This window comes from Meles meles, chromosome 16 (genome assembly GCF_922984935.1).
Source record: "Meles meles chromosome 16, mMelMel3.1 paternal haplotype, whole genome shotgun sequence".
Classification (NCBI taxonomy): domain Eukaryota; kingdom Metazoa; phylum Chordata; class Mammalia; order Carnivora; family Mustelidae; genus Meles; species Meles meles.
In genome coordinates this window covers 32517672-32538004 of record NC_060081.1, presented here as the reverse complement: position 1 = coordinate 32538004, position 20333 = coordinate 32517672, and the positions used below count along the sequence as shown (strand labels likewise).

The window sequence follows — 20333 nt, the reverse complement described above, 5'->3', positions numbered from 1 at the left end:
AAAGCCAGCTCCCTCGAGGGGCAATCCGTGTGTGTCCACCTGGTGTGACTATACCTCGCCCCCCATGTGCTCCACCACATGCCTACCTCGCTGTGCAGCCGTGTCCTGCACCTGGTTGCCAGCAACCCACAGAGCAGGGCCCCGGCTGCCCTGGCTTGGCACGGGGGAGATGTGGCACCCCTGAGCCTTCCTCATGGCTCACGAACGGCGGGGAGATGGGGCTCAACCACTTTGACAGCATTCTGCTATCTTTTCACAAAGCTGCACATAAACTTCTTTATGAAGTCTCTCCAGAAGCCCTACCCCCAGATATAGTCCCAGGAGAGAGGAGTGCACAGGTCACAATAAATATTTTTTTAAATGTGCAGGAAAGTTCCTAGAAGCCTTGGGCTTTCTGACCCCAGATCGGAAGCTGTCCAAGGGCTCTCACAAAGGAAAATGGGTCAAGGGGCCACAGCATATTCCCGCAGGGTATCCCGGCACCATGATGGGGGGAAGGCGTCAGAACAATGTAGATGACCGTCACAGACATTTTGCTGAGACTCCTGGTTTCTTACACACTTTGTGTGTTTTAGGATTATTTTAAAGAGGAAATAGGTTAAGAAGCAGGGCTATCGAGCATATCTTGAGCAGGTAGAAGCTGCTGCGAATGAGCGAAGCGAGTCCCCAGAATCCTTCTAGAGAGATCTGGCACTGGTCCAGCTGCCAGCTTCACTGTGGCCGTAAAATGTCATTTAGTTTTTAATATTCCCAGTTTGGAAACTCTGAAGGGGAATCAGTCACCACTCCCAGAGATAAAACATGCAGTGACTAAGAATACTCAGCATTTCAGAAAACTGATAATCATCATTAATATTCATGGGCTTACGGCACCGCACACCATCCTCGATCAGACCCAATGGTGAGTGTGACTCCACCTCCTTTCCCAGATGAGAACTAGGGAGCTCAGGGAGCGGGAGTGACTTGCTCAAAGGCACACAGCTCAGGGCTCAGTGGGGGATCTAAACCATCTAAGTCCTGGGAACAGCCAGCTGTATCTCAGCAGAGCTTGCTCTATACTGAGACAGACGAGTTGGAGTTGTAGGAAAGCCCAGTGACACTTTAATGCCTTTCCTGTAAGTTATTAGGGAAAAAAAGAATATCTTTTGACCATCCATCCACCCACCCATCCATCCACCCATCCGTCTATCCACTCACCCATCGTTTTATCCATTCATCCTTTTGTCCATGCATCTACCCATCCATCCATCTATCTGCTCCTCCCCCCATCCACCCATCCATCCATGCATTCATACATCCATCTCTTCATTTACCTACTCATCCATCTGTCCATCTGTCCATTTACCATCCCTCCTTCTTAGTTATTGGGGATTCCGTGACCAATGGAGCCGATGAGGTCCCTGCTTTCATGGATCTGAAGTTCTTCTTCACCATCCTGTGCAGTCATCAAAACGGGGAGCCATGTCATGTCCTCATGAAGACTCCTGCCTCCCCACCTTTGGGCTCTAGTAGTGAGTCTGATTTTTGAGCTGCATTAGTCACGCCCTCATGCAAGGAAAAGCTGCATTTGTAGATGTGAAGACCTCAGCAGAGGCCATGCCTGGATAACTGCCAGCACAGCCTCTCGCCTTCTTTACTCTAGTTTTTAGACAGGCAGTGTTTCCGTGCGGCCAGGCGGCCCAGCTGCAACATGGAGGCTCCGCCGTCAGCTGGGCTACACTGTGTCACCTGCTTCAGAGATGCCACCGCAGCCATGTCTCAGACGTGGCCCATCGCATGCTCTGCGGCCACACTGACAGCCCATTTCATTGAGCTCTGATGCAGAGCAAGCTTGGAGTTCAAACAAATAAAAATAAAAATGAACCCTGAGTGCCAGAAGGGAGGGAGTATGTGCATGTTGGGGGATGTGTGGGGACAGACAGGGGTCCACGCCGTGGGCGGACCACAGCAGGCAGCCCGCGGGTGTGCATGGATTGGAGAGAAGCGTCAGTGCCCACAGGATGAGGCCGTCAGCACACTCCCTCCTCTGCATGGTCGCGCAGGGAGACCAGGCACAGGGTCACGTCTCAGTACGGGACCGTGGGTCCATCTCTTCACCTCTCCGAGCCTCCCACCTCATCTAGAAAGACGGGATGCAGTCTCCCAGCCCTCGGAGCACAGGGGCCTGCCTATGGCCGAGCCTTGCTAGGTCTCTCCTTTCACTCCGCCCAGCAGAGCCGGTGAAGGATGCCTTTTGGCCACTGATCTAATTCGCCCTTGCCTGCAGACAGTGGCCCTTTCTGTCGTGGGGCGGCCCCGTGTCTGGTTCATTGCGTAATCCTGCTAGGTAGGTGAATGTCTCTGTCTTCACTCTAGTCTACACTGAGACAAACTGAGGGGAGTCTCAGTGAATGCTGATAGGAAAATCTGGGTCCCCCGGGCCTGACCCAGGATGGCCAGGGCTGGCTCCTGACTGCTCCCCAGAGACAACTGTGCAGTCTGTCCCCAGTGGTGCGGTCAGGAATGGGCACAACACACATCTCTAGTGACAGGCGGGGACTTGAGAGTGACCATAGAAATTTGCAAATGCTGTAGATGAGCCTCCTTCCCAGCGAGCTGGTTTTTGACATTTGCAAGCACCCCCCTGGCTTGGACTCCTAAAGTCTAGATTCCTTAGCAAAGCATTCGAGGCCCCTCCTGTTTTCCTAACTCAGCTCAAGGTGACTTAAAGAGAAGAAAGAAAAGAGGGCTACAGAGGGGATTGACTGGCTCCCATACCTGGAGCCCCCGTGGTAGGTCATGGTAGAGATGTGCCCAGGTACTCCGACTGTGTCCTCGGACTTGGCTGGCTCCGTCCCCCAGCCTTGTCCGCTCCAACATTGCCCGCAGCATCAGCAAACCCAGGGAAATGGCTTTTCTTCTCTGGGAGCTTTAGCCAGAGCTGTGGGGCTACATCTCATGGCCTTGATCTATCTCTTCTTTTCCCCTTGAACTAATCGATCTGGATGGAATGTTCTGGGTGGCCAGGCCTGTGCCCTGGCTGGGGGCAGAGGCAATCCCGCCAAGTCTCCGGGGCCAGGGCAGAGGGAGGCTTGGGCCTGACTCTAGAGGAAGGGGTGTGCGTGCAGGGCGGGCCAGACCCCGGGTCGACTGCGTTTCTCCCTGCTGTGTCTCTCTCATCCGTTCTCCTTTCTGTGCTCCTGGCTGTTTGTCTCTACGTGATGTCTGTGCAGGACGCCCATCTCTGTTGGCTATAATTTTAAACCACCATTCTCAAGCGCCTTCCCCATCTCTCCTTTGCCTCTGAGCCCTCTGCCTCCTTCCCCTGCACCCCCTTGTACATTCCCCCTTCACACACCCCCCACACCTTCTGCTGGACGGAAGCAGCTGCAGGTCATGGCAGTGCCCCCTGCCTCCCCCAGCTGCCAGCATGGGCTGTCGTCCTGGGCGAGGGCGTAAGTGGGAGAGAGAGCACGACACCTGCTCTCTGTGCTCCAAGGCGGAACCTGGACTGGGAGAGAGATGGCCGCTCCTCGCTCTCCTGGCCAGTGACCTGGGTCTGTGTCCTCACCTGTAGGCAGGTGCAGATCCCAGTGCCACGGTGGGGATCGAATGGAGCCTGACACCCCTGCACAGTGGTGGAGCCCAGATCACGCCCGTCACTGCCGCAATGACAGGACTTATGAGAGATCACGGCCTGGCACCTGGTAGGCACCGAGGTGGTCATGATGGCCTGCCTCCCCGCCCCAGCGACTGCCTGCCACGGGTTGTCACCAAGCCCACTCATCGTGAAAGGTGTCTCCTGGTGCCACATCTTTCACGTTCCCAGCAGCTCCTGTGTGCATGGACTCAGGCCAGGGTGACACGGGGCACAGACGGGGCAGCATCAGCAACACACCCGTATGTCTGTGGTCTGGAGGCTGGAGGTCCGAGGTCATGGCCCGGACAGGTTGGTTTCCCTGAGCCCTCCCTCCTTGGCTTGTAGAGGGTGTCTTCTTCTCCCCAGTCCTCATGTGCTGGACCCCCTGTGTGTCTCTGCCCCAGTCTCTTCTCGTAAAGACACCTGTCAGACTGGATGAGGCCCACACTTGTGACCTTGCTTTAACTTAATTCTGCCTTTAAAGACCGTCTCTCCAAACACAGTCGCATTCTGAGATCCTGTGTGGCAGGGGGAGAAATCCATCACAGGAAATTGGGAAGACACAGTTGCAGCCTGTAACACTGCCCAGCAGCCTGCTGAATGCAGACCTGTCACCCAGGGGCGAAGGCCTGTGCTGCTGCGGTGGGCAACCTGGGACGGGGCCCATGCGTTCCCCCAGCCCTTGGTCAGCTCGTCGTGCTGGCTGCTTCGGCAGGGCCGTCTCAGCAGGGGTGGGGGAACCTGTGGATCCCCAGTCAGCTTGGGGTTTGGCAGAGGCCTGTGCTGCTGCTGGCAAGCAGGCTCTCAGGAAAGAGCCTTGTGCCATCCCCCGCAACTGGGGGGCTATGCTCACAGTGCCCGTCACCACGGTCTCCTGCCAGCATGGGAGAAAGGGGTGGAAGGTGCCGTCTGCTCTCAGAATTGGACTTCCAGTTACAGCCATTGTCAGTCGTGCCCTGGTGGGAGGCGAATCTGAAGCCCGTCAAGAAGCCACTTGCTGGGACACTGGGTGGCTCAGTTGGTGAAGCCTCTGCCTTCAGCTCAGGTCATAATCTCAGGGTCCTGGGATTGATTCCCGCATCGGGCTCTCTGCTCATCGGGGAGTCTGCTTCCCCCTCTGCCTGCTGCTCCCCCTGCCTGTGTTCTCTCTCTGACAAATAAATAGGTAAAATCTTAAAAAAAAAAAAAAAAAAAAAGGAAGAAAGAAAGAAAGAAAGAAAAAAGCCGCTTGCTGTCCTCCCGCTGAAGTCAACACAGCTCCTCGGCTCAATCAGGACAAGCACCCAGGTGGCCCCCCCGCCCCATTGGTGAAGGTCTCCCTAGGGAGCGGCGATACCCATGTCCCCCTGCGCCCTGGTGCTCAGGTGTCTTTCAGCGACCGGTTCAGGTGGAGATTCCCACCTGGGTCCCTCATGGTGGTTCTGCCAGTACAACCGTAGAGGCTGGCCCTCTGCCAACCAGAGGTCTCAGGACTTCCACCGGGAAGTGGGGGCTGCTCCGTGTGCCCCTGGCAGTGGTTCTCAAGCAGGGTCTCCAGACCAGTGGCCTCGGGATCTCCCCAGGAAATGTTGGAGACTTGTCAGCCCCGTCCCAGACCTGTTGGGCCCAAGTCTCTGGGGCACAAGGATGGGAGGTAGACCTACAGAGCTCACCAGCCCCAGTAGGTGCTGGCCACGGGCACCTTTAAATATTCTGGGAGCCACACTGCAAGTACCGAGAGGGGTGCCTGGGTGGCGCCGTCGGTCGAGCATCTGATTCTAGGTTTGGGACTTAGGTCCTGATCTCATGGGTCATGAGATCGAGCCCCACGTCACCATCTTCTTGAGGATTCTGCCTCTCTGCCCCTGGGCATGCGTGCTCACGCCCTCTCTCAAATAAATAAATCTTTTTCTGAAGAAGTATGAAGAAAAAGCTGAAGTGATTCTTTGAAATGGTAAATATACATGATATAAAATTTACCATCCTAACCATTTTTTTTCCCATTTTATTTATTTTTTTCAGCATAACAGTATTCATTGTTTTTGCACAACACCCAGTGCTCCATGCAAAACGTGCCCTCCCTATTACCCACCACCTGTTCCCCCAACCTCCCACCCCTGACCCTTCAAAACCCTCAGGTTGTTTTTCAGAGTCCATAGTCTCTTATGGTTCGCCTCCCCTCCCCAATGTCCATAGCCCCCTCCCCCTCTCCCTGATATGAGGACATCCTAACCGTTTTTATGTCTGCAGTTCTGCGCCATCAGGAGCATTCACAGTGACACAACCGTCCCCTCCGTCCCCCTCCAGCACTCCGTCTTCCCCAAATTGTGTGATGTCCCCATTGAACACTAGTCCCTCCTTCCCTTCCCCCAGCCCCTGACAGCCACCACTCAACTTTCTGTCCCTGTGAATGTGCCGGGTCTAGGTCCATCATATAAGCAGAGGGATGCAGCGTCTGTCCCTTTGTGACCGGCTTACCCCACAGAGCGTAGTGTCCTCAGGGCTTCTGCGTGTGGTAGCAAGTGTCTGAATGTCCTTCCTTTATTGAGGCTGAGTCATAGTCTATCCTATGGTTGGACCGCATCTCCTTTACCCATTCCTGGGACGAGGGACACGCGGGTTCTTTCTGTGTCTTGGCTGCGGCAAACACGAGAGTACACACATCTCTTTGAGTTCCTGTTTTCATTCTTGTGGACAGATGCCGAGAAGTGGGATTGCCAGATCATAGGGTATCTCTATTTTTAATCTTTTGAGGACCCTCCGTACTGTTTTCCATAGTGGCTGCACCAGGGTGCCTCCCCACTCGCAGGGCACTGCATTCCCTCTTTCCAAATCCTCTCCAGCATTTGCTATGGGTTCTCTTCTTGATGGTGGCCATTCTGCTTGGTGCGAGGTGACATCTCACTGTGGTTTTGATGTGCATTTCCCTGACGATGACATTGAGCATCTTTCCCTCAACCTGTCGGCCAGCTGCGTATCACCCTTAGAAAGACCAAGCCTCACTCATGCCTCTTGATCTGGAGGTGGGAGTGGCAGCAGGCACAAGGTTTGGGGACACACACACACACACACACACACATACACACACACCATCCAAGTATTTAGCCTGAACTTGGTACTCTGGGCCTAATAGGGGAAGGTCAGGAAGGAAGATGGGAAGGAGGAGAGGGAAAACAGAAACCCAGGGTGGAGGGAAGTCCAGATGAGAAATGATTCTTGGAATCAGTGCAGAAGACCAACATGGAGAAGGCAGAAGGAGGGGGTCTCACCTCCCACTTGCCAGGCTCTGGGGTCTCAATCACGTGTTGAAACCGTTTTGTGCCTGGCATGGTCGCACGCTGTGGACACCCTGTCGTGCCTGCATCTTCAGCCACACAAAACCTTCTGTCACGCTAACTCTGCTTCCAGCTGGTGGGGCCTCATCTGAGCCACAGTGATGATTAACCCAGGTACCCTGGCCTCTTTGAGTACCACCGCCTCTGAGTATCTCTCCCCGCACCCTTTCCTGACCAGTTGGCCCCCAGCCCTCTGGGCACCCCAGGGAAGCTCCAGGGGTCCCTCTTTGCATGCATGCAGACGTCCCAGCCTCTGCTTTGCCCCATGAAGGGGGAAACCTGAGGTTCATTGCTCTTAACCTTTGGACACAATGACCTCTTCTCTGGAGGGCCTGGAGCTCAGAAGTGCAGAATAATACACAGTCCCAGGACAATGAGAATCCCTGAGCAGAGTGCTCTGGGACCAGGATGCAACAGGAGGCCAGAGATCAGGGTCCTCAGGGACAGCAGAGGTCAGAGGACCTGAGCCATGGCTTGATCACATGTCCAGAACACAGAGTCCTCCCTGCGCCTCTTGCTCCATTTCACTCTTTCAACTCAGAAGGAAGGTAACAGAAGCTTTGGAGCCCCAGAGGGACACACGCTGAACTGAATATTACAGGAAAAAAAGTGCCACAGAAATAGAAATGCTGCAATGAGAATTAGAAACCAAAGTATCTGCCCTAAATACAACATTAGCCAACATTTATTTACACTGCACAATGCACTTTTCACATACGGTATCTCACTGGGTACATTCACACTAAGGAGACCATACTGACACTCTCATTTTGCAGATGGTAAAGCAGAGGCTCAGAGAAGTTAGGTCATTGCTGAAGATCACACAGTTGACAGAAAGGGGACTCACACCCAGGTTGTTACTCCAGATCTCACAAAATAGTTTAAGGATTTATGTTTGCTAAAAGAATGAAGTAACTAACAGACTGGTGCAAACTCATGACAATCCCTCACTCACACAGTGTCAGAAGATTTATAACGACATTCCCCAACATTCTCTCACTGGATCCTGCCAACAGCCCTATGAGGTTCTGGACGCTCGGATTTTGGGAAACCTGACATTAGACGACCAATTTCTCCATGCCAGGCAGGAAGAAGAGCTAAAAACATAGGTTGCTACTCTTTAGACTCCCACCGCTATAAACCCAGCCTGCTGTCTTAACCGCTGTACTCCAGCTCTTCCCATGCCCAGACACCTAGGTGACACTCAATAAATTATTTGTTTAATAAATGTAAGAATGAATGAGAGTGAAGAGAATCAGTATCACATTATGAATGGGGAAGAGATTTAAAAGCTGACACAGTCTACAAGTAGGAGATTTTTAGAACAATTATCTGGCCACTCTGTCCCCTCCCGCAGGGGAAGTGGGATTCCTCCTTCCAACTTGGCTAATTCCACCCCGGGAGGGAGGGGCCCTCCCAGGTGCCCTAGACCCTTGCACCTGCTCCTCTCCCTATGCACGCAGCAGGCTCCTCGGAAGGAGCCGGGATCAGAGGTAAGAGGGGTCCTTGGAGGAGCCCCGGGAGAATAGGGACGGGGCAGGAGGGGGATGAGTGCAGCGAGAACCCTGGCGGGGCAGGGCTGGCCAGCACGTCCAGGTCGGGCTGCGGTGGACTGAGCCGGGCCAGCTCTGCAGAAGGCGGAGGCTAGCTAGCCTGGACAGTCACATCCCACTGCAGGGCCCGGGGGACAGCCGCACTGCCTCTGTACCAGGACTCTTGCCAGCAGCCAGGCAGCGCCTGCACCGCCCCACACTCAGGGACAGACTACGCGGCCCCTCCTAGCTCTGGGCCCCCCCACCCCGCAGCCCCGCGGCCCACTCCCACTCGGCCTCCGCCTGCCCTCTGCCCGCAGCTCTGTCATGCGCTGCCTGCTGCACGGGGCCCGCGCCAGGATGGGGTAGGGGCAGCGCCAAGGAGCCGGGTGATGGGCCGCCCTCTGGGCACTGAGCAGCCTGCCGAGGCCTGACCTACCGCGAGGACTCGCGGACGTCGGTGTGGGCAGGGCAGAACATAGCACTGTGGACCCTGGGTGACGCTGGGGCGGGGAAGGCGTGGGGAGACCGGGGGTAGGGGGATCCGGGGCTGCTGTGGGCGGTGGGGAGCCCGGGAGAGCTGCTGCCACCCGTGCGTTCTGGGCAGTCCTGGAACCCGCCCCCAACAACTCCGGCCACCTTCAGGAGCCCCACCTGGATGTCAAGTGGATGCCCCAGTGCCTCCCAGCAGACTCAGTGGGTTCCATGGCTTCGCTGATGCCCCTCTCCCCATATTTAAGCCCTTAGGTCCTCCTGCTGGTCAGTTGGGACCTGGGCTTTGTGCAAGCAGGTGAGTAAAGGGGTAGTGGGATCAAGCAGAGCTAGTCCGTACATGGGACCTGTTAACCTATTCACTCTGGCACCCAACAGACGGGCCTCCTTCTCCTGTGAATGTGACAGTCACTCACCTCAGAACCAGCTCGGCCACTGTGTCCTGGGACATCCCAGAAGGCAACATTGTCATTGGCTACTCCATTTCCCAGCAAGTACGAATCACCCTTCTGCTCCCTCAGCCTGTGTCCTTGGAACTCTGAGCCTTCCTTCCGTTACCCCCACTGGGGACCAAAGCTCCCCTCCCCGTGGTGGGGGAATCTGGGAGCTGGTGTCCCCTGGCTCAAGCTGCCCTTGTCATCCTACTCCGTGGAGTGCTTGGATGTTTGAGTCCTGGGACTGGTGTGAGACCACCCTCCTGTCCCATCATCTCCCCGCAGCGACAGACTGGCCCTGGGCAGCTTGTGATCTGGGAGGTGAACACCACCACGTGGGCCTGTGCCCTCTGGGGACTGGCTGAAGACAGCGACTACACGATGCAGGTTCGGAGCATCGGCCTTTGGGGAGAGAGCCCCCCAAGGCCTCGGGTGCACTTCTGAACTCTCAAGGGTTCTGACCGGCTACCCTCCAACAGCTCAAGCCCAGGTGAGAGGCTCAGCTATCCTCCACTCCCAAAAGCTTTGGATTCTCTGGCTTTTTACCTGCCCTTTAGCCTCTTGTTTACTTCCCCCCAAACAAGCCAGTCTAGCTTAGATGAATAAAAGGATGACTTAATTCATCATACTGCCAAGAAACGAAGGAATAAGGTTGGCAGGGGACTGGGTATAAACAGGCTGATAATGAATTGTTTGGGAGAAGGGCTTTTAAGCTTCCTTTTCCCCACTGTCTGTTCCTAGCCGCCGCAGTCTGTGTGAATACTTGCCCACAACGGTCCTGCTTTTTTGGTCTCTAACTACCTGTCCACCTTCCTAGAGAGGGGCTCGCAGGGGCAACCCTGCCCCCAGACTCTCCATCCTTACGGGTCTGCATAGAAGAGCTCTGTGGCCGCTCCCCATAACCTGGAGTCTATCTCTTTCTTCTCAGGTGACATCACAGTGGAGGGTCTGGATGGACAGCGACCATTGCAGACAGGGGAAGTGGTTATTGTGGTGGTGTTGCTCATGTGGGCCAGTGAGTGAGCAGCTGCACGGGGCACCAAGGATTGGGGAAGTGGGGGCTCAGTGAGGGTGGGAGGTGGTGAAGGCTGTCAGGGGAAAAGGCAGGGAGGGAAATGCAGGGGAGATGCTTAGTTGAGGGTGAGCAGAAGTTTGAGGAGAGGAAGGCTAAGAGGGTGGTGCTCGCATATGAGCACCCGAAATTCAAGGGTTTTCTTCTCAGATTTTCTAGAAACCGTGTGGGTATCTCACTGCCCTTCAAGGCTGTGAGTGGGGAGGTCAAGATCAAGGTGCAGATTGTATTGTTGTGTCTCAGCTGTAATTGGGCTCTTCTGCTGTCAGTATGATATCATCAAGGACAACGACTCCAACAACAACCCCAAGGAGAAGGGGAAGGGGCCAGAACAGAGTCCTCAGGGAAGACCAGTGGGGACGAGACAGGTAATATGATGTGGGGCCAGTGAGGGAGGGAAGGGTGATTTCGCTTCTAGAAGCAGTCAGGGAAAGGGAGAAGGCCAAAGAGGGGCAGGAAGAGAAAGGAAATGGATATTTGGGATGAAGGAGGCTCTTACCTTCCTGACATGAGACTCAAGCCATTTTTTTTCAAAACAGAAAAAGTCACCATCCATCAAGACCATTGATGTATGAGTGAAGAAACCGAACTCGAAAACAGATGCACTAACAACCTGGGGATGGGGATAGGGTCAGGGAGAGCCTCAGTTGGTGATCTGCCCAAGACTGAAGGATCCCATAATCTCTTAGAGGGTAATGACACTCCCACAATCTCAGGCCTGGTACCCATCCTCTTTCCACTGTGAGCAGGGCCAGAAGGTAGGTCTCTTAGGGGCTGTGCCCCTGGACCTGGGGAATGGCTATCAGATGGGATATGTCCTTCCATCCCCCAGGTCAAGGGGAGAGACACCTGTTCAACTGTATCCCACTAAGTCCCAGATGGGGCCCCCATCGCACCTGCATCAGGTCTCTCGGCATCCCCAGCTGCCCCCACATCTTGCCTCTGGGTCTCAGAGAGGGGTGTTTCTTGGGGTTCTCCACCTCCCCCAGCAATTCAAAGGAATTGTCTGGGTCTGGGGCAGATGCTGCACTGCACTACTCCTATGTCTTCCACGGAGCCTCAGGTGCTCCCCCTCTCACCTGGTAGCCCCCCTCCCCCAGCTGCTGGTGACCTCACCCCTTGGACATTTTTCCAATAAACGTTCTTGGACAAACTGGAGATGACTGCGTGGGATACTGTATAGTATGCTGAAGACACTTCCCCACTGTCTCTCCCCTGACCACAAGGGCCTCTCACACCACCACCAACTCCACAGGAGCACTCTCATTGTTTTAAGGCATTTGTTTTGATTCTATAACCTGGAATGGGTGGGGAGAGGACAGAAATGGGTATAGAAAACTAGAGCCCTAATTCCTTTTGTTTTGTTCAGTGAGAAGGGCGGAGAAGGAAAAGAAGGGGTGGGGGGATATAAATTCTCCTGCATCCGTGGAAACGAAGGTTATACCACACGAGAGGGGCCGGTAACCTTTTCAAGTTCACTGCCCACATTGACACCCAAGCTTTTCACCATTTATTCCTCTGACTCCTCCATCAACCTCAGTTAATTTCCAGAAAAGGACTGAGTGGTGTTTGGGACAAATCAAAGAGCAGCTCCACTAATGGATCCTTCAGTCCACGTGCTCCTACCCTGTGCCTCCTGTACTTAGAGTCTTCCCCGCCCTCACTCTTCCTTTTGTTTCTGTCTGCCTCTGTCTCTGCTGATTCGGTCAAAGTCAATAATAACTGTAAAGTGTAAGTGAGTTTATATTCACTCTCTGCCACTATATCCAGAGGAGGATTATGGAAATAAAACTGAGGGGTTGGAACTCCCCTGTCAAAAGACTTATACTTTGGGCTCTGGGGCTACTTCCTTCCTGTGAAAGTAGAGGCTTTCCTCTACTCTTTCCTAAATTCCAAGGGTGGGGAATGGTGCCAATGAGAGAAATACCTGTTGATGTTTGCAAGCACTATGGGGGAAAGGCTGCAGAACCCAGAATCTGGACATCATATGCTATACTCTCTGGAGAATCAGAGGTCTTCTCAACTTCGGATCTTTCCAGAGGAGGTGTATGAACTCTCCTTTTCTGCATCTCAGTCTCTCTGGCATGTTACAAGAATTTAGGCCAGTAATTCTGAAAGGGACCCCAATCCAAATAGATCAAGAAGTCATTATCCTTTCTACTTAACCTAGCTCCAACCCTAGGTATCACAAGACTTAACTTCATCCTATCAGATAAGCCAAGTTCTCATTTGCCCTCTGCCTTGAACCACAGAAGCACCCAGATCTGGGCAGCAGTCTTTGATCCACTGCTTCCCAGTTCTGAAGTAGTACCTCTCACTGGCCACTGGCACGGAAACATTCACATCTCGGACTCTGGACACCTCGTCTCTTGGGATGGAGGTGGCACGGGGTATAGAAGCATGGCATAGATATAGGGAGCTAGAAGTTCAGAATATAAAGGCTGGGGGCGCCTGGGTGGCTCAGTGGATTAAGCCGCTGCCTTCGGCTCAGGTCATGATCTCAGGGTCTTGGGATCGAGCCCCGCATCGGGCTCTCTGCTCAGCGGGGAGCCTGTTTCCTCCTCTCTCTCTGTCTGCCTCTCTGCCTACTTGTGATCTCTCTCTCTGTCAAATAAATAAATAAAATCTTAAAAAAAAAAAAAAAGAATATAAAGGCTGTTTAAATGCATCAGCTCTGGGTTGAATCCCAGTTGCATCATTTACTGTTAGTTTGTTAAGTGACCCCTCTAATCCTGAGTCTCCTGGGATGTGAAATGGAACTAATAATGCCATCCCCTTCAAAAGGTGTCTTTGAGATTAAATGAGATAATGCATCTACAACCTTTTGCCCAGTACCTGGCAGAGGCATACTGAGTATTCAGTTAGCTATCATGATTAGCCTTGTGATACCCCGTGCAAATCGTATAGCCTATTTCGGTTCAAACCGGCCCGCTGCAAAATGTGTGAAAGCAACCGCCCTGCCTTCCTCCAGGGTTGTAAGGATTAAAAGAAGTATTCGGCCACACTTTACTCACAATCACGGTGTGAGAAAGACCGCCATTACCTAGGACCTGGAGTATGTGGAGGGCTTGTGGGCGTGGCTTGAGCTTGAGTTTGCAAGCAAGGACAGGATTGGTTGAAGAGAGGATTCGAGTCCTCTCGGGGTCCCGCCCTAGACCTCACTGCGCCTGCGCACCTTCTGTTTGCTTCAAGGCGAAGCTAGGTGGGGACCTGGTGAAGAGTGTTCGGCTCTCTTAGCATCTGCGTCAGCGGCAGTCTCTGCGGCTGCGTGGCGGGTTGTCCAGGTAACGACGGGAGTTGTCGCTGACTGGTGGCATCAGAGAGACAGGTGTTCTTCAGGCAGTTGAAGCATCTGAGGACCCTGCTGAGCCCTCAGGTGAGGAGTTGCATGCCTCCTCCTTCCCTCGCCAGCCTTAACGTTCCCAGAGAAGTGGGGCAACTGAAATCTCACCATGCTGAGCGCCTACTGTATGCGGGAATCTCTGCTCGGTAGGCAGTGTGCGGTAGTCAAGACGGACCACTAACCTCGGTAGCTTTCATTCCTTTTCATTTGACCTCAGTTGTGTACGAGGCCCCGTGCTGGGCGCACGTGTAAACAACGAACCTAAGTCTGCGCCCGGATAAACAAGCGCTTTAGGCAAAAGCCCCAAAGACGGAGTGCGGAAGACCTCACGTGCGCTCTGTTGATGAAGATCTCAGATTCAGAAAAGGATGGGCACCGGGAGAGGAACCATGCTAAAGGAAGGCTGGGTTTTGGAGCTAGGAGACCAGCATTCAAGTCCTAGTGCCAGCTCCACTTTAAATAAATGGTCCAATCGCGCTGACTTCAAGCCCTGGGCACAGTCTCTGAGGCCCACCCAACTACTCCATTTGGAAAATGGGAGTAACAATAATAGCAGCCTGAGGGGGTTTGGAGGAAGAGTTAAGGAAAGTCATGTGCCCATAGCCTTATCAAACTAAAAAACCCTGTAGAAACTGATAGACGAGAGAAAACATTCAAAATTCAAAGGATAGACTCATACAAAGCTAATGATAGTATCTGCCATCAGTGAATGTTTCCTATGTAGCAAGACAGCATAATTTCAGGAGTTAGGATTGTGGTTTGTGGAGTCAGACATACGTGGATTTAAATCTTGGTTCCATCCCCTTATAAACTGTGTATGTCAATTTGAGCAAATTACTTAACTTTTCTGAACCTCAGTTTCCCCATCTGTAAAATAGGCATAATCATATCTGTCTCAGCATTATGAAGTAAAAGGACAATGCATATTGAGCATGGATCAAAATGTCTAGTCTATGGTAAGATCTTGTTAAAGGTTGGTTTTTATTATTCTACTCCCTGCCCGCATTTAATCCTCACCACAGTGCTGTGAGGCATGAGGAAGGCTTCACAGCGAATGTGGTATTAGGAGAATAGAGGGAAATTAGAACAAAAGAGAGAAGTGCTCATTGCTCAGGACACTGCCCCCGAAATTGTAATTTAAAAATTCCTTTACCCTAATGGAATAATTGGAAGTGAAAATCCCCTTCAATCTTTCAAAATAAGATGTCATGTTGCAGGGTAGGGCAAACGCCCAGGATTGGCAAAATGATGAGGGAAGATGATGAGCAAGGAAAATGAGGAACCTCAGCCTTTCGAACCTAATTCAATCAAGCGGTGGGGGAGGGTAAAGGTGGTGGTGTGGCTATTTTCTGACTCTGAGGATTTTGATGGAGGGAAGAAAAAAAATAGGCCTTTTAAACCTGGGACTTTGGAGGTAGGTGGGTTAGGAGTGAAAAGTAACAAAGTTTCAAACCAGAGCTCTGGAGCCCAAGTAATTAATCACACTATTGGAGCAGAAGCCGAATGTTTTATTTCAAGGAGGGAAGTCCTTAGTTCAGAACCGTTGAGGACCAGGTGGTGGACAGATGTGGAAGAGAATAATTGACTGGGAGATGATCACTTCAAAACTGGACTTCTGAGCAGTGCATAGTTTGGGGGGGGGGGGATTAAAAAAAAAAAAACTAAGCTGGTGGCTTTTCATCCTAAATCTCAACTCTGATTGTTTAACTCCCCATTCCAGAACTTTCCCTGTCTTTTTCCTACCAAATAAGCCCAAACTCCTTGGCCAAATTCCAAAGTGTTTTTTTTGTGCTGGCCTCACTGTTTTTCCTGTCTTCCTTTGTCTGTTCTATTTGTAAGATAGTTTAAGCTAAATTAAATTACTGTCTCTTAATGAGATTTGCCTTTGCTCCTATCATTCCTTCTACTTCAGATAACTTCCCCCATTTAACTACATCCAATTCTTCAAACCTTAAAGTTGGGTCATTTAAACATAAAACGATTTCAGACTTCTCCAAACTATCATGGCTTTGTACATGCCTTTCTAATGGGATTTTTTCTGTTTTGCACCATGTTATTAGCCTGGGGGCAGGGACTGTATTTTGCTCTTTGTCTTCCTCTGAGCCCCTGGCTACATGCCTTTCTCAGTAAGGTACTCAAAAAATATTGAATGAGGAGTGCCTGGGTGGCTAAATCATTAAGTGTCTTCAGCAAGGTCATAATCCAGGGTCGTGGGATTGAGCCCCACATTAGGCTCCCTGCTCACTGGGAAGCCTGCTTCTCCCTCTCCCACTCCCCCTGCTTGTGTTCCCTCTCTCGCTGTGTCTCTGTCAAATAAATAAAACCTTTAAAAAATAATATTGAATGAAAAAAAATGTGTATATTGAATGAATGGCCAAAGACCAGAACCTATTAAAAAAGAAAAACTTATCAGACCAAATGAATTTATTTCAGTTGAGCTATGAAGGAGCAAGACCATTGCAGGGGCACATTGGTACAGTTGATACTGTGTGTCACCTCAAAGTGTATTTGCATTATGGGTTTCTAAAGCACCTTGTTCTCCTGGGCCAGGGGTTTTATAGCCTTGGAGACCAAGATGCATCTTTTGTTTTAAGAACTATGATTTGGAGAATTGACCAAAGTCACACTAGAGCTAAAGGAACTAGAAATGCTTTTGTCACTCTGGATGAACACCTGGGCTTATTTTTGCCCCCTCTGCCTCTGCAAGATGGAGCTGCAAAGGTGACCTGCATGGCTTGGTCCCAGAACAATGCCAAGTTTGCCGTCTGCACAGTGGACCGAGTGGTGTTGCTATACGATGAACATGGGGAGTGGAGAGAGAAATTCTCCACCAAACCAGCTGAAATGAAGGTGAAGAGAGTACTCTGTGTGTCCTTAACCTGTTCATGGGGTCTTATGAATCTGGAAAACTTCCTAACTAACTTCCCCGGCCATCTGCATAGGAAATGGCCTGCCCCATCTTTTCTCAGGATAAATCCCTCACGCTCCATACAGTCACACAAACACCTTTTCTTCTCTTTTCTCTACCATGGGTACTCATGACTTTTTTTTTTCTTTTCCTTTTTTAACTCTTAATATGGCAGGAAGAGCTATATGGTGAAGGGCATGGCTTTTTCTCCTGATTCCACTAAAATTGCCATAGGACAGACCGACAACATCATCTATGTGTACAAGATTGGAGAAGATTGGTGAGGATAGAGACTGGGAGGTGGGGGTGACCTGGAAAAGAAGGGGAAGGCAGGAAGAAATGTCTCATTGGGGAAAGGGGAGTAGAGAAGATGATGGTCCAGGCTGGGACGTGGAGAGCAAAGGCCTTCCCGAGTCTGTTGCTGCTTCCCTATCTGTGCCTGCCTCATGTGTTGTGAGATCCCATCCCTGGTGGGATCAGCCTAAGGACAGCATGAGGACCTGTGATGGGAGCCCTTGGTGACACAGCATCTTTGTTATTATTCTAACACTGCTCGGGTTTCATTGTATGCCTCCTTTCAAGGCTCCTATGGAACGGTAGGAAACATTAGGGGGAGCAGGGAACGTACCTGGTCTTTCCTCCCTTCCCCCAGCATCACGTGTGGCACTTTATTTATGAAAGTGTTTTTAATGTGTTTTCCCTCCTTTTATGTGGCAGGGGTGACAAGAAAGTCATCTGTAAGAAATTCATCCAGACGGTAAAGTTCAGACCTGTCTCTGGGAGATTTGGATGAACAAACATATATCAATATATCTGCTTGTAAATGTAACCAGAAGTTGCATTTTTAAAACTTGTCAGTCTGACTTTTCCAACTGAGAGGATGGAGGATGGCGCTGCGTGGCTGCCCATCCTCCTTGCTTTCCTCCTTGAGCCCTGCTGTGTCCTCTTCTCTGCTGTAGGCGACTGGGGTGGTGGCACGTGTGGGGGGTTCAGTTTGTTATAAATGCGCTGGGCTACATGGACAGGGTTATCCTTTTCATGATTTCCTCCTTACAGAGTGCTGGCACTTGTCTGCAGTGGCCGGCAGAGCACATCATTGTTTTTGGACTGGCTGAAGGGAAGGTAAAGAAGGAAGAGAAACACAAGAGAGGTTGTGGGTGGGGATAATGGTTCTGGAGAGAGAAATACGGTTAAATGTTTCCTTAGGGTCAAGTTATATATTGGGGGGAAAACAGAAGGACCAGTTTTTTGTTATTTCTTTTTCTTTCCTTAGGATCTGGGTGGGATTGAAAGGAACCTAACCAGACTTGTATCCATTTTCCCATTTTCAGGTTCGTTTAGCAAACACTAAAACTAATAAATCATCTACCATCTATGGGACAGATTCTTACGTGGTATCACTGACAACAGAATGAGTACGGAAGAGCAGTATCCCAAGCTTGGAGACATAGGAAGAAGCGATGGGGATGTCGGGACTGGGAGACTATAATATGGAAGATGGGGAGGAGTGGTAGCAGGGAGCCCAGGTAGGGTAATGTTTGACACAGAAGCGGGATTTCTTGGTGAGACAGAGTAATCTCTTTCTTCCTCTTCCTCTTCCTTTTAATTCACTCACTTTTTTAGTTCCTCTGGGAAAGGAATTCCCTGGTCATGCAGATGGCACCATTGTTAGGTATTTCTTCGATGATGAAGGCCTGGAGAGTCACAGGTATGACTAAAGGATGCTGTGAGATGGGGGTAAAGAAACCCAAGATCCCTCCTAGGGGAGGTTGAACATTAAGATTGAGGTGGTTGGTGGGGGGCACATTTAGATGCAGCCACAGAGAGAATTTTTATTCAGGAGGCCACAGCTTAATATTTGTGGGCAAAGAGGAATCGAGTGGAAAGGATTCTGAGAGTAAGGGAAAGTGAAAATTATTCTTATCTATGTAAAAAGTGTATTTATATGTATAAACTCATAGGAAAAGTCATTCTCAAGAGAGAAAAGGGAAAGGGTGGGGGATAAAATGAATGTTTATGTTTTACTTTATGTAATTCTCTATTGTCCAACTAACTTACCTTATGACTTACTTGTAGAGGGGTGCCTGGCTGGCTCAGTTGGTGGATCATGTGACTCTTGATCTCAGGGTTGTGAGTTTGAGTGCCACATTAGGTGTAGAGATTACTTAAATAACTAAAACTTTAAAAAAATAGTAATCCCTTTCTGCCTGGGTGACTTTCTCCAAACCAGGAAAAATCCGGCCTTAGCCTAAAGCAGTCTCCCCTGAAACTAGAGAATCTCTTCTTCCCTTTGGACCCCAACCTAAAAATATGACATTAAAGGCAGGAAAGAGAAATTCCTACTTTATTGGAAGCCAAAAGAGATTTAAAAAAAGAATTACTCAGGTAATAATGAAATTTATTTCTTCTGTAAAGAAAGAGCTGTATGCTCCGTGTGGACCTAGCCAGTGTTAGTTAATGTGTAGGATATGTCCCTTTGGGGGCCTTATAGGTATTTACTAAAGAACTCAACATACAAGCCTTTTGAGGTTTCCTCTTGAGGACAATGTCAGACATGTGTGTGCATGTCATACATATGTGTGTAAGAGTATAAAACACAAAGACGGTTTGTGAAGTTCTCCAGATTAGGATGTGTTGGGGTGGGAAAATGTTGGGAGGAAGATTGATACAGGGTATAAATTTTTCCTAGAAAGGAAAAATCCCTGGCTGAGGCTGTCAGAGTCAGAGTGATTGGAACCCTTTACTTCTGTCTTAGGGGAAGTTGGTGAACCACCCCTGCCCACCCTTGGCTTGGGCAACCAATAGCATCGTGGCTGCAGGCTGTGATCAGAGAATTGTAGCCTATGGAAAGGAAGGCCATGTGCTACAAACTTTTGATTACAGCCGTGACCCTCAGGAGCGGGAGTTCACCACCGCTGCTGCAAGCCCTGGGGGCCAGTCTGTTGTGTTGGGAAGTTATGACAGATGGGTCCCTTTCCATGTGCATCTACTGCCTACTTTCCCTGTGTACACCTTGCTCTAGCCCAGTTATTTTCAACCAGGGTGGGAGAATGGTTGGAAATCCATGTAGGTTGAAAGAGATCCTCAGGTTTTAATTCACTCACTTCCCTTTTCCTGCTCCCACCATCGGTTGGGACTCTGGCAGTTCCACAATACACCAGGATTTTGTGTCTCTGTGCCTCTGCATGGGACTCCATAGTGGAATTCATCTCCACTGTCTTTGTATTACCATTGCCTCTGTTCAGACCACTGGCTCGGTGTTTGTCCCATGATATTACACTTTGGTGTTTATAGTTATCTGGCTAAACTGAAACGCCCTTGAGAAGAGGGCCTATTCATTGTTTTTAAATCTCCAGTGGCCAAATTAGAATCCAGTACATAATATATGCTTAAAGGTTTTGTGAAGGAAGGAAGGAAGGACGGGATAGATGGATGATGGAAGGGTAAATAAAATAAAATAAATAAAGGGCCCCAGTCCCTTCACATCAGCTTTACTAGCCCTGTCCTTTTATCCCCTTCGATGTCATGTGGGTCTCTTCCTTCCTTTTTCTCTGTTTCTTTTCCCTTATTTCTGCTTTGCTAACAGCTCATTTTTCTCACCAGCCATGATCTCCTTTTG

At 50.7% G+C, this 20333-nt stretch overlaps 1 protein-coding gene and 1 pseudogene across 1 annotated transcript; both read left to right on the top strand.

Moving 5' to 3' along the window:
- The first annotated feature begins 8857 nt into the window (after positions 1-8857).
- Positions 8858-11437, top strand: LOC123927156 (annotated as a pseudogene).
- A 5081-nt stretch (positions 11438-16518) lies between these two features.
- On the top strand, positions 16519-18174 carry LOC123927171 (intraflagellar transport protein 172 homolog). The gene is made up of 5 exons (XM_045981688.1): positions 16519-16656; positions 16890-16994; positions 17432-17471; positions 17771-17836; positions 18046-18174. Exons 2-5 carry the CDS (start codon positions 16900-16902, stop codon positions 18127-18129), a joined length of 285 nt encoding a protein of 94 aa, XP_045837644.1. The 5' UTR covers positions 16519-16656; positions 16890-16899; the 3' UTR covers positions 18130-18174.
- Positions 18175-20333: the final 2159 nt, after the last annotated feature.

Coding starts and splice junctions, on each gene's coding strand:
- LOC123927171 (XM_045981688.1), top strand. CDS start 16,900: ATGGTGAAGGGCATGGCTTTTTCTCCTGATTCCACTAAAATTGCCATA. Junction 16,995..17,431: donor TACAAGATTGGAGAAGATTG/GTGAGGATAGAG, acceptor TTTATGTGGCAG/GGGTGACAAGAAAGTCATCT. Junction 17,472..17,770: donor GTAAGAAATTCATCCAGACG/GTAAAGTTCAGA, acceptor TCCTCCTTACAG/AGTGCTGGCACTTGTCTGCA.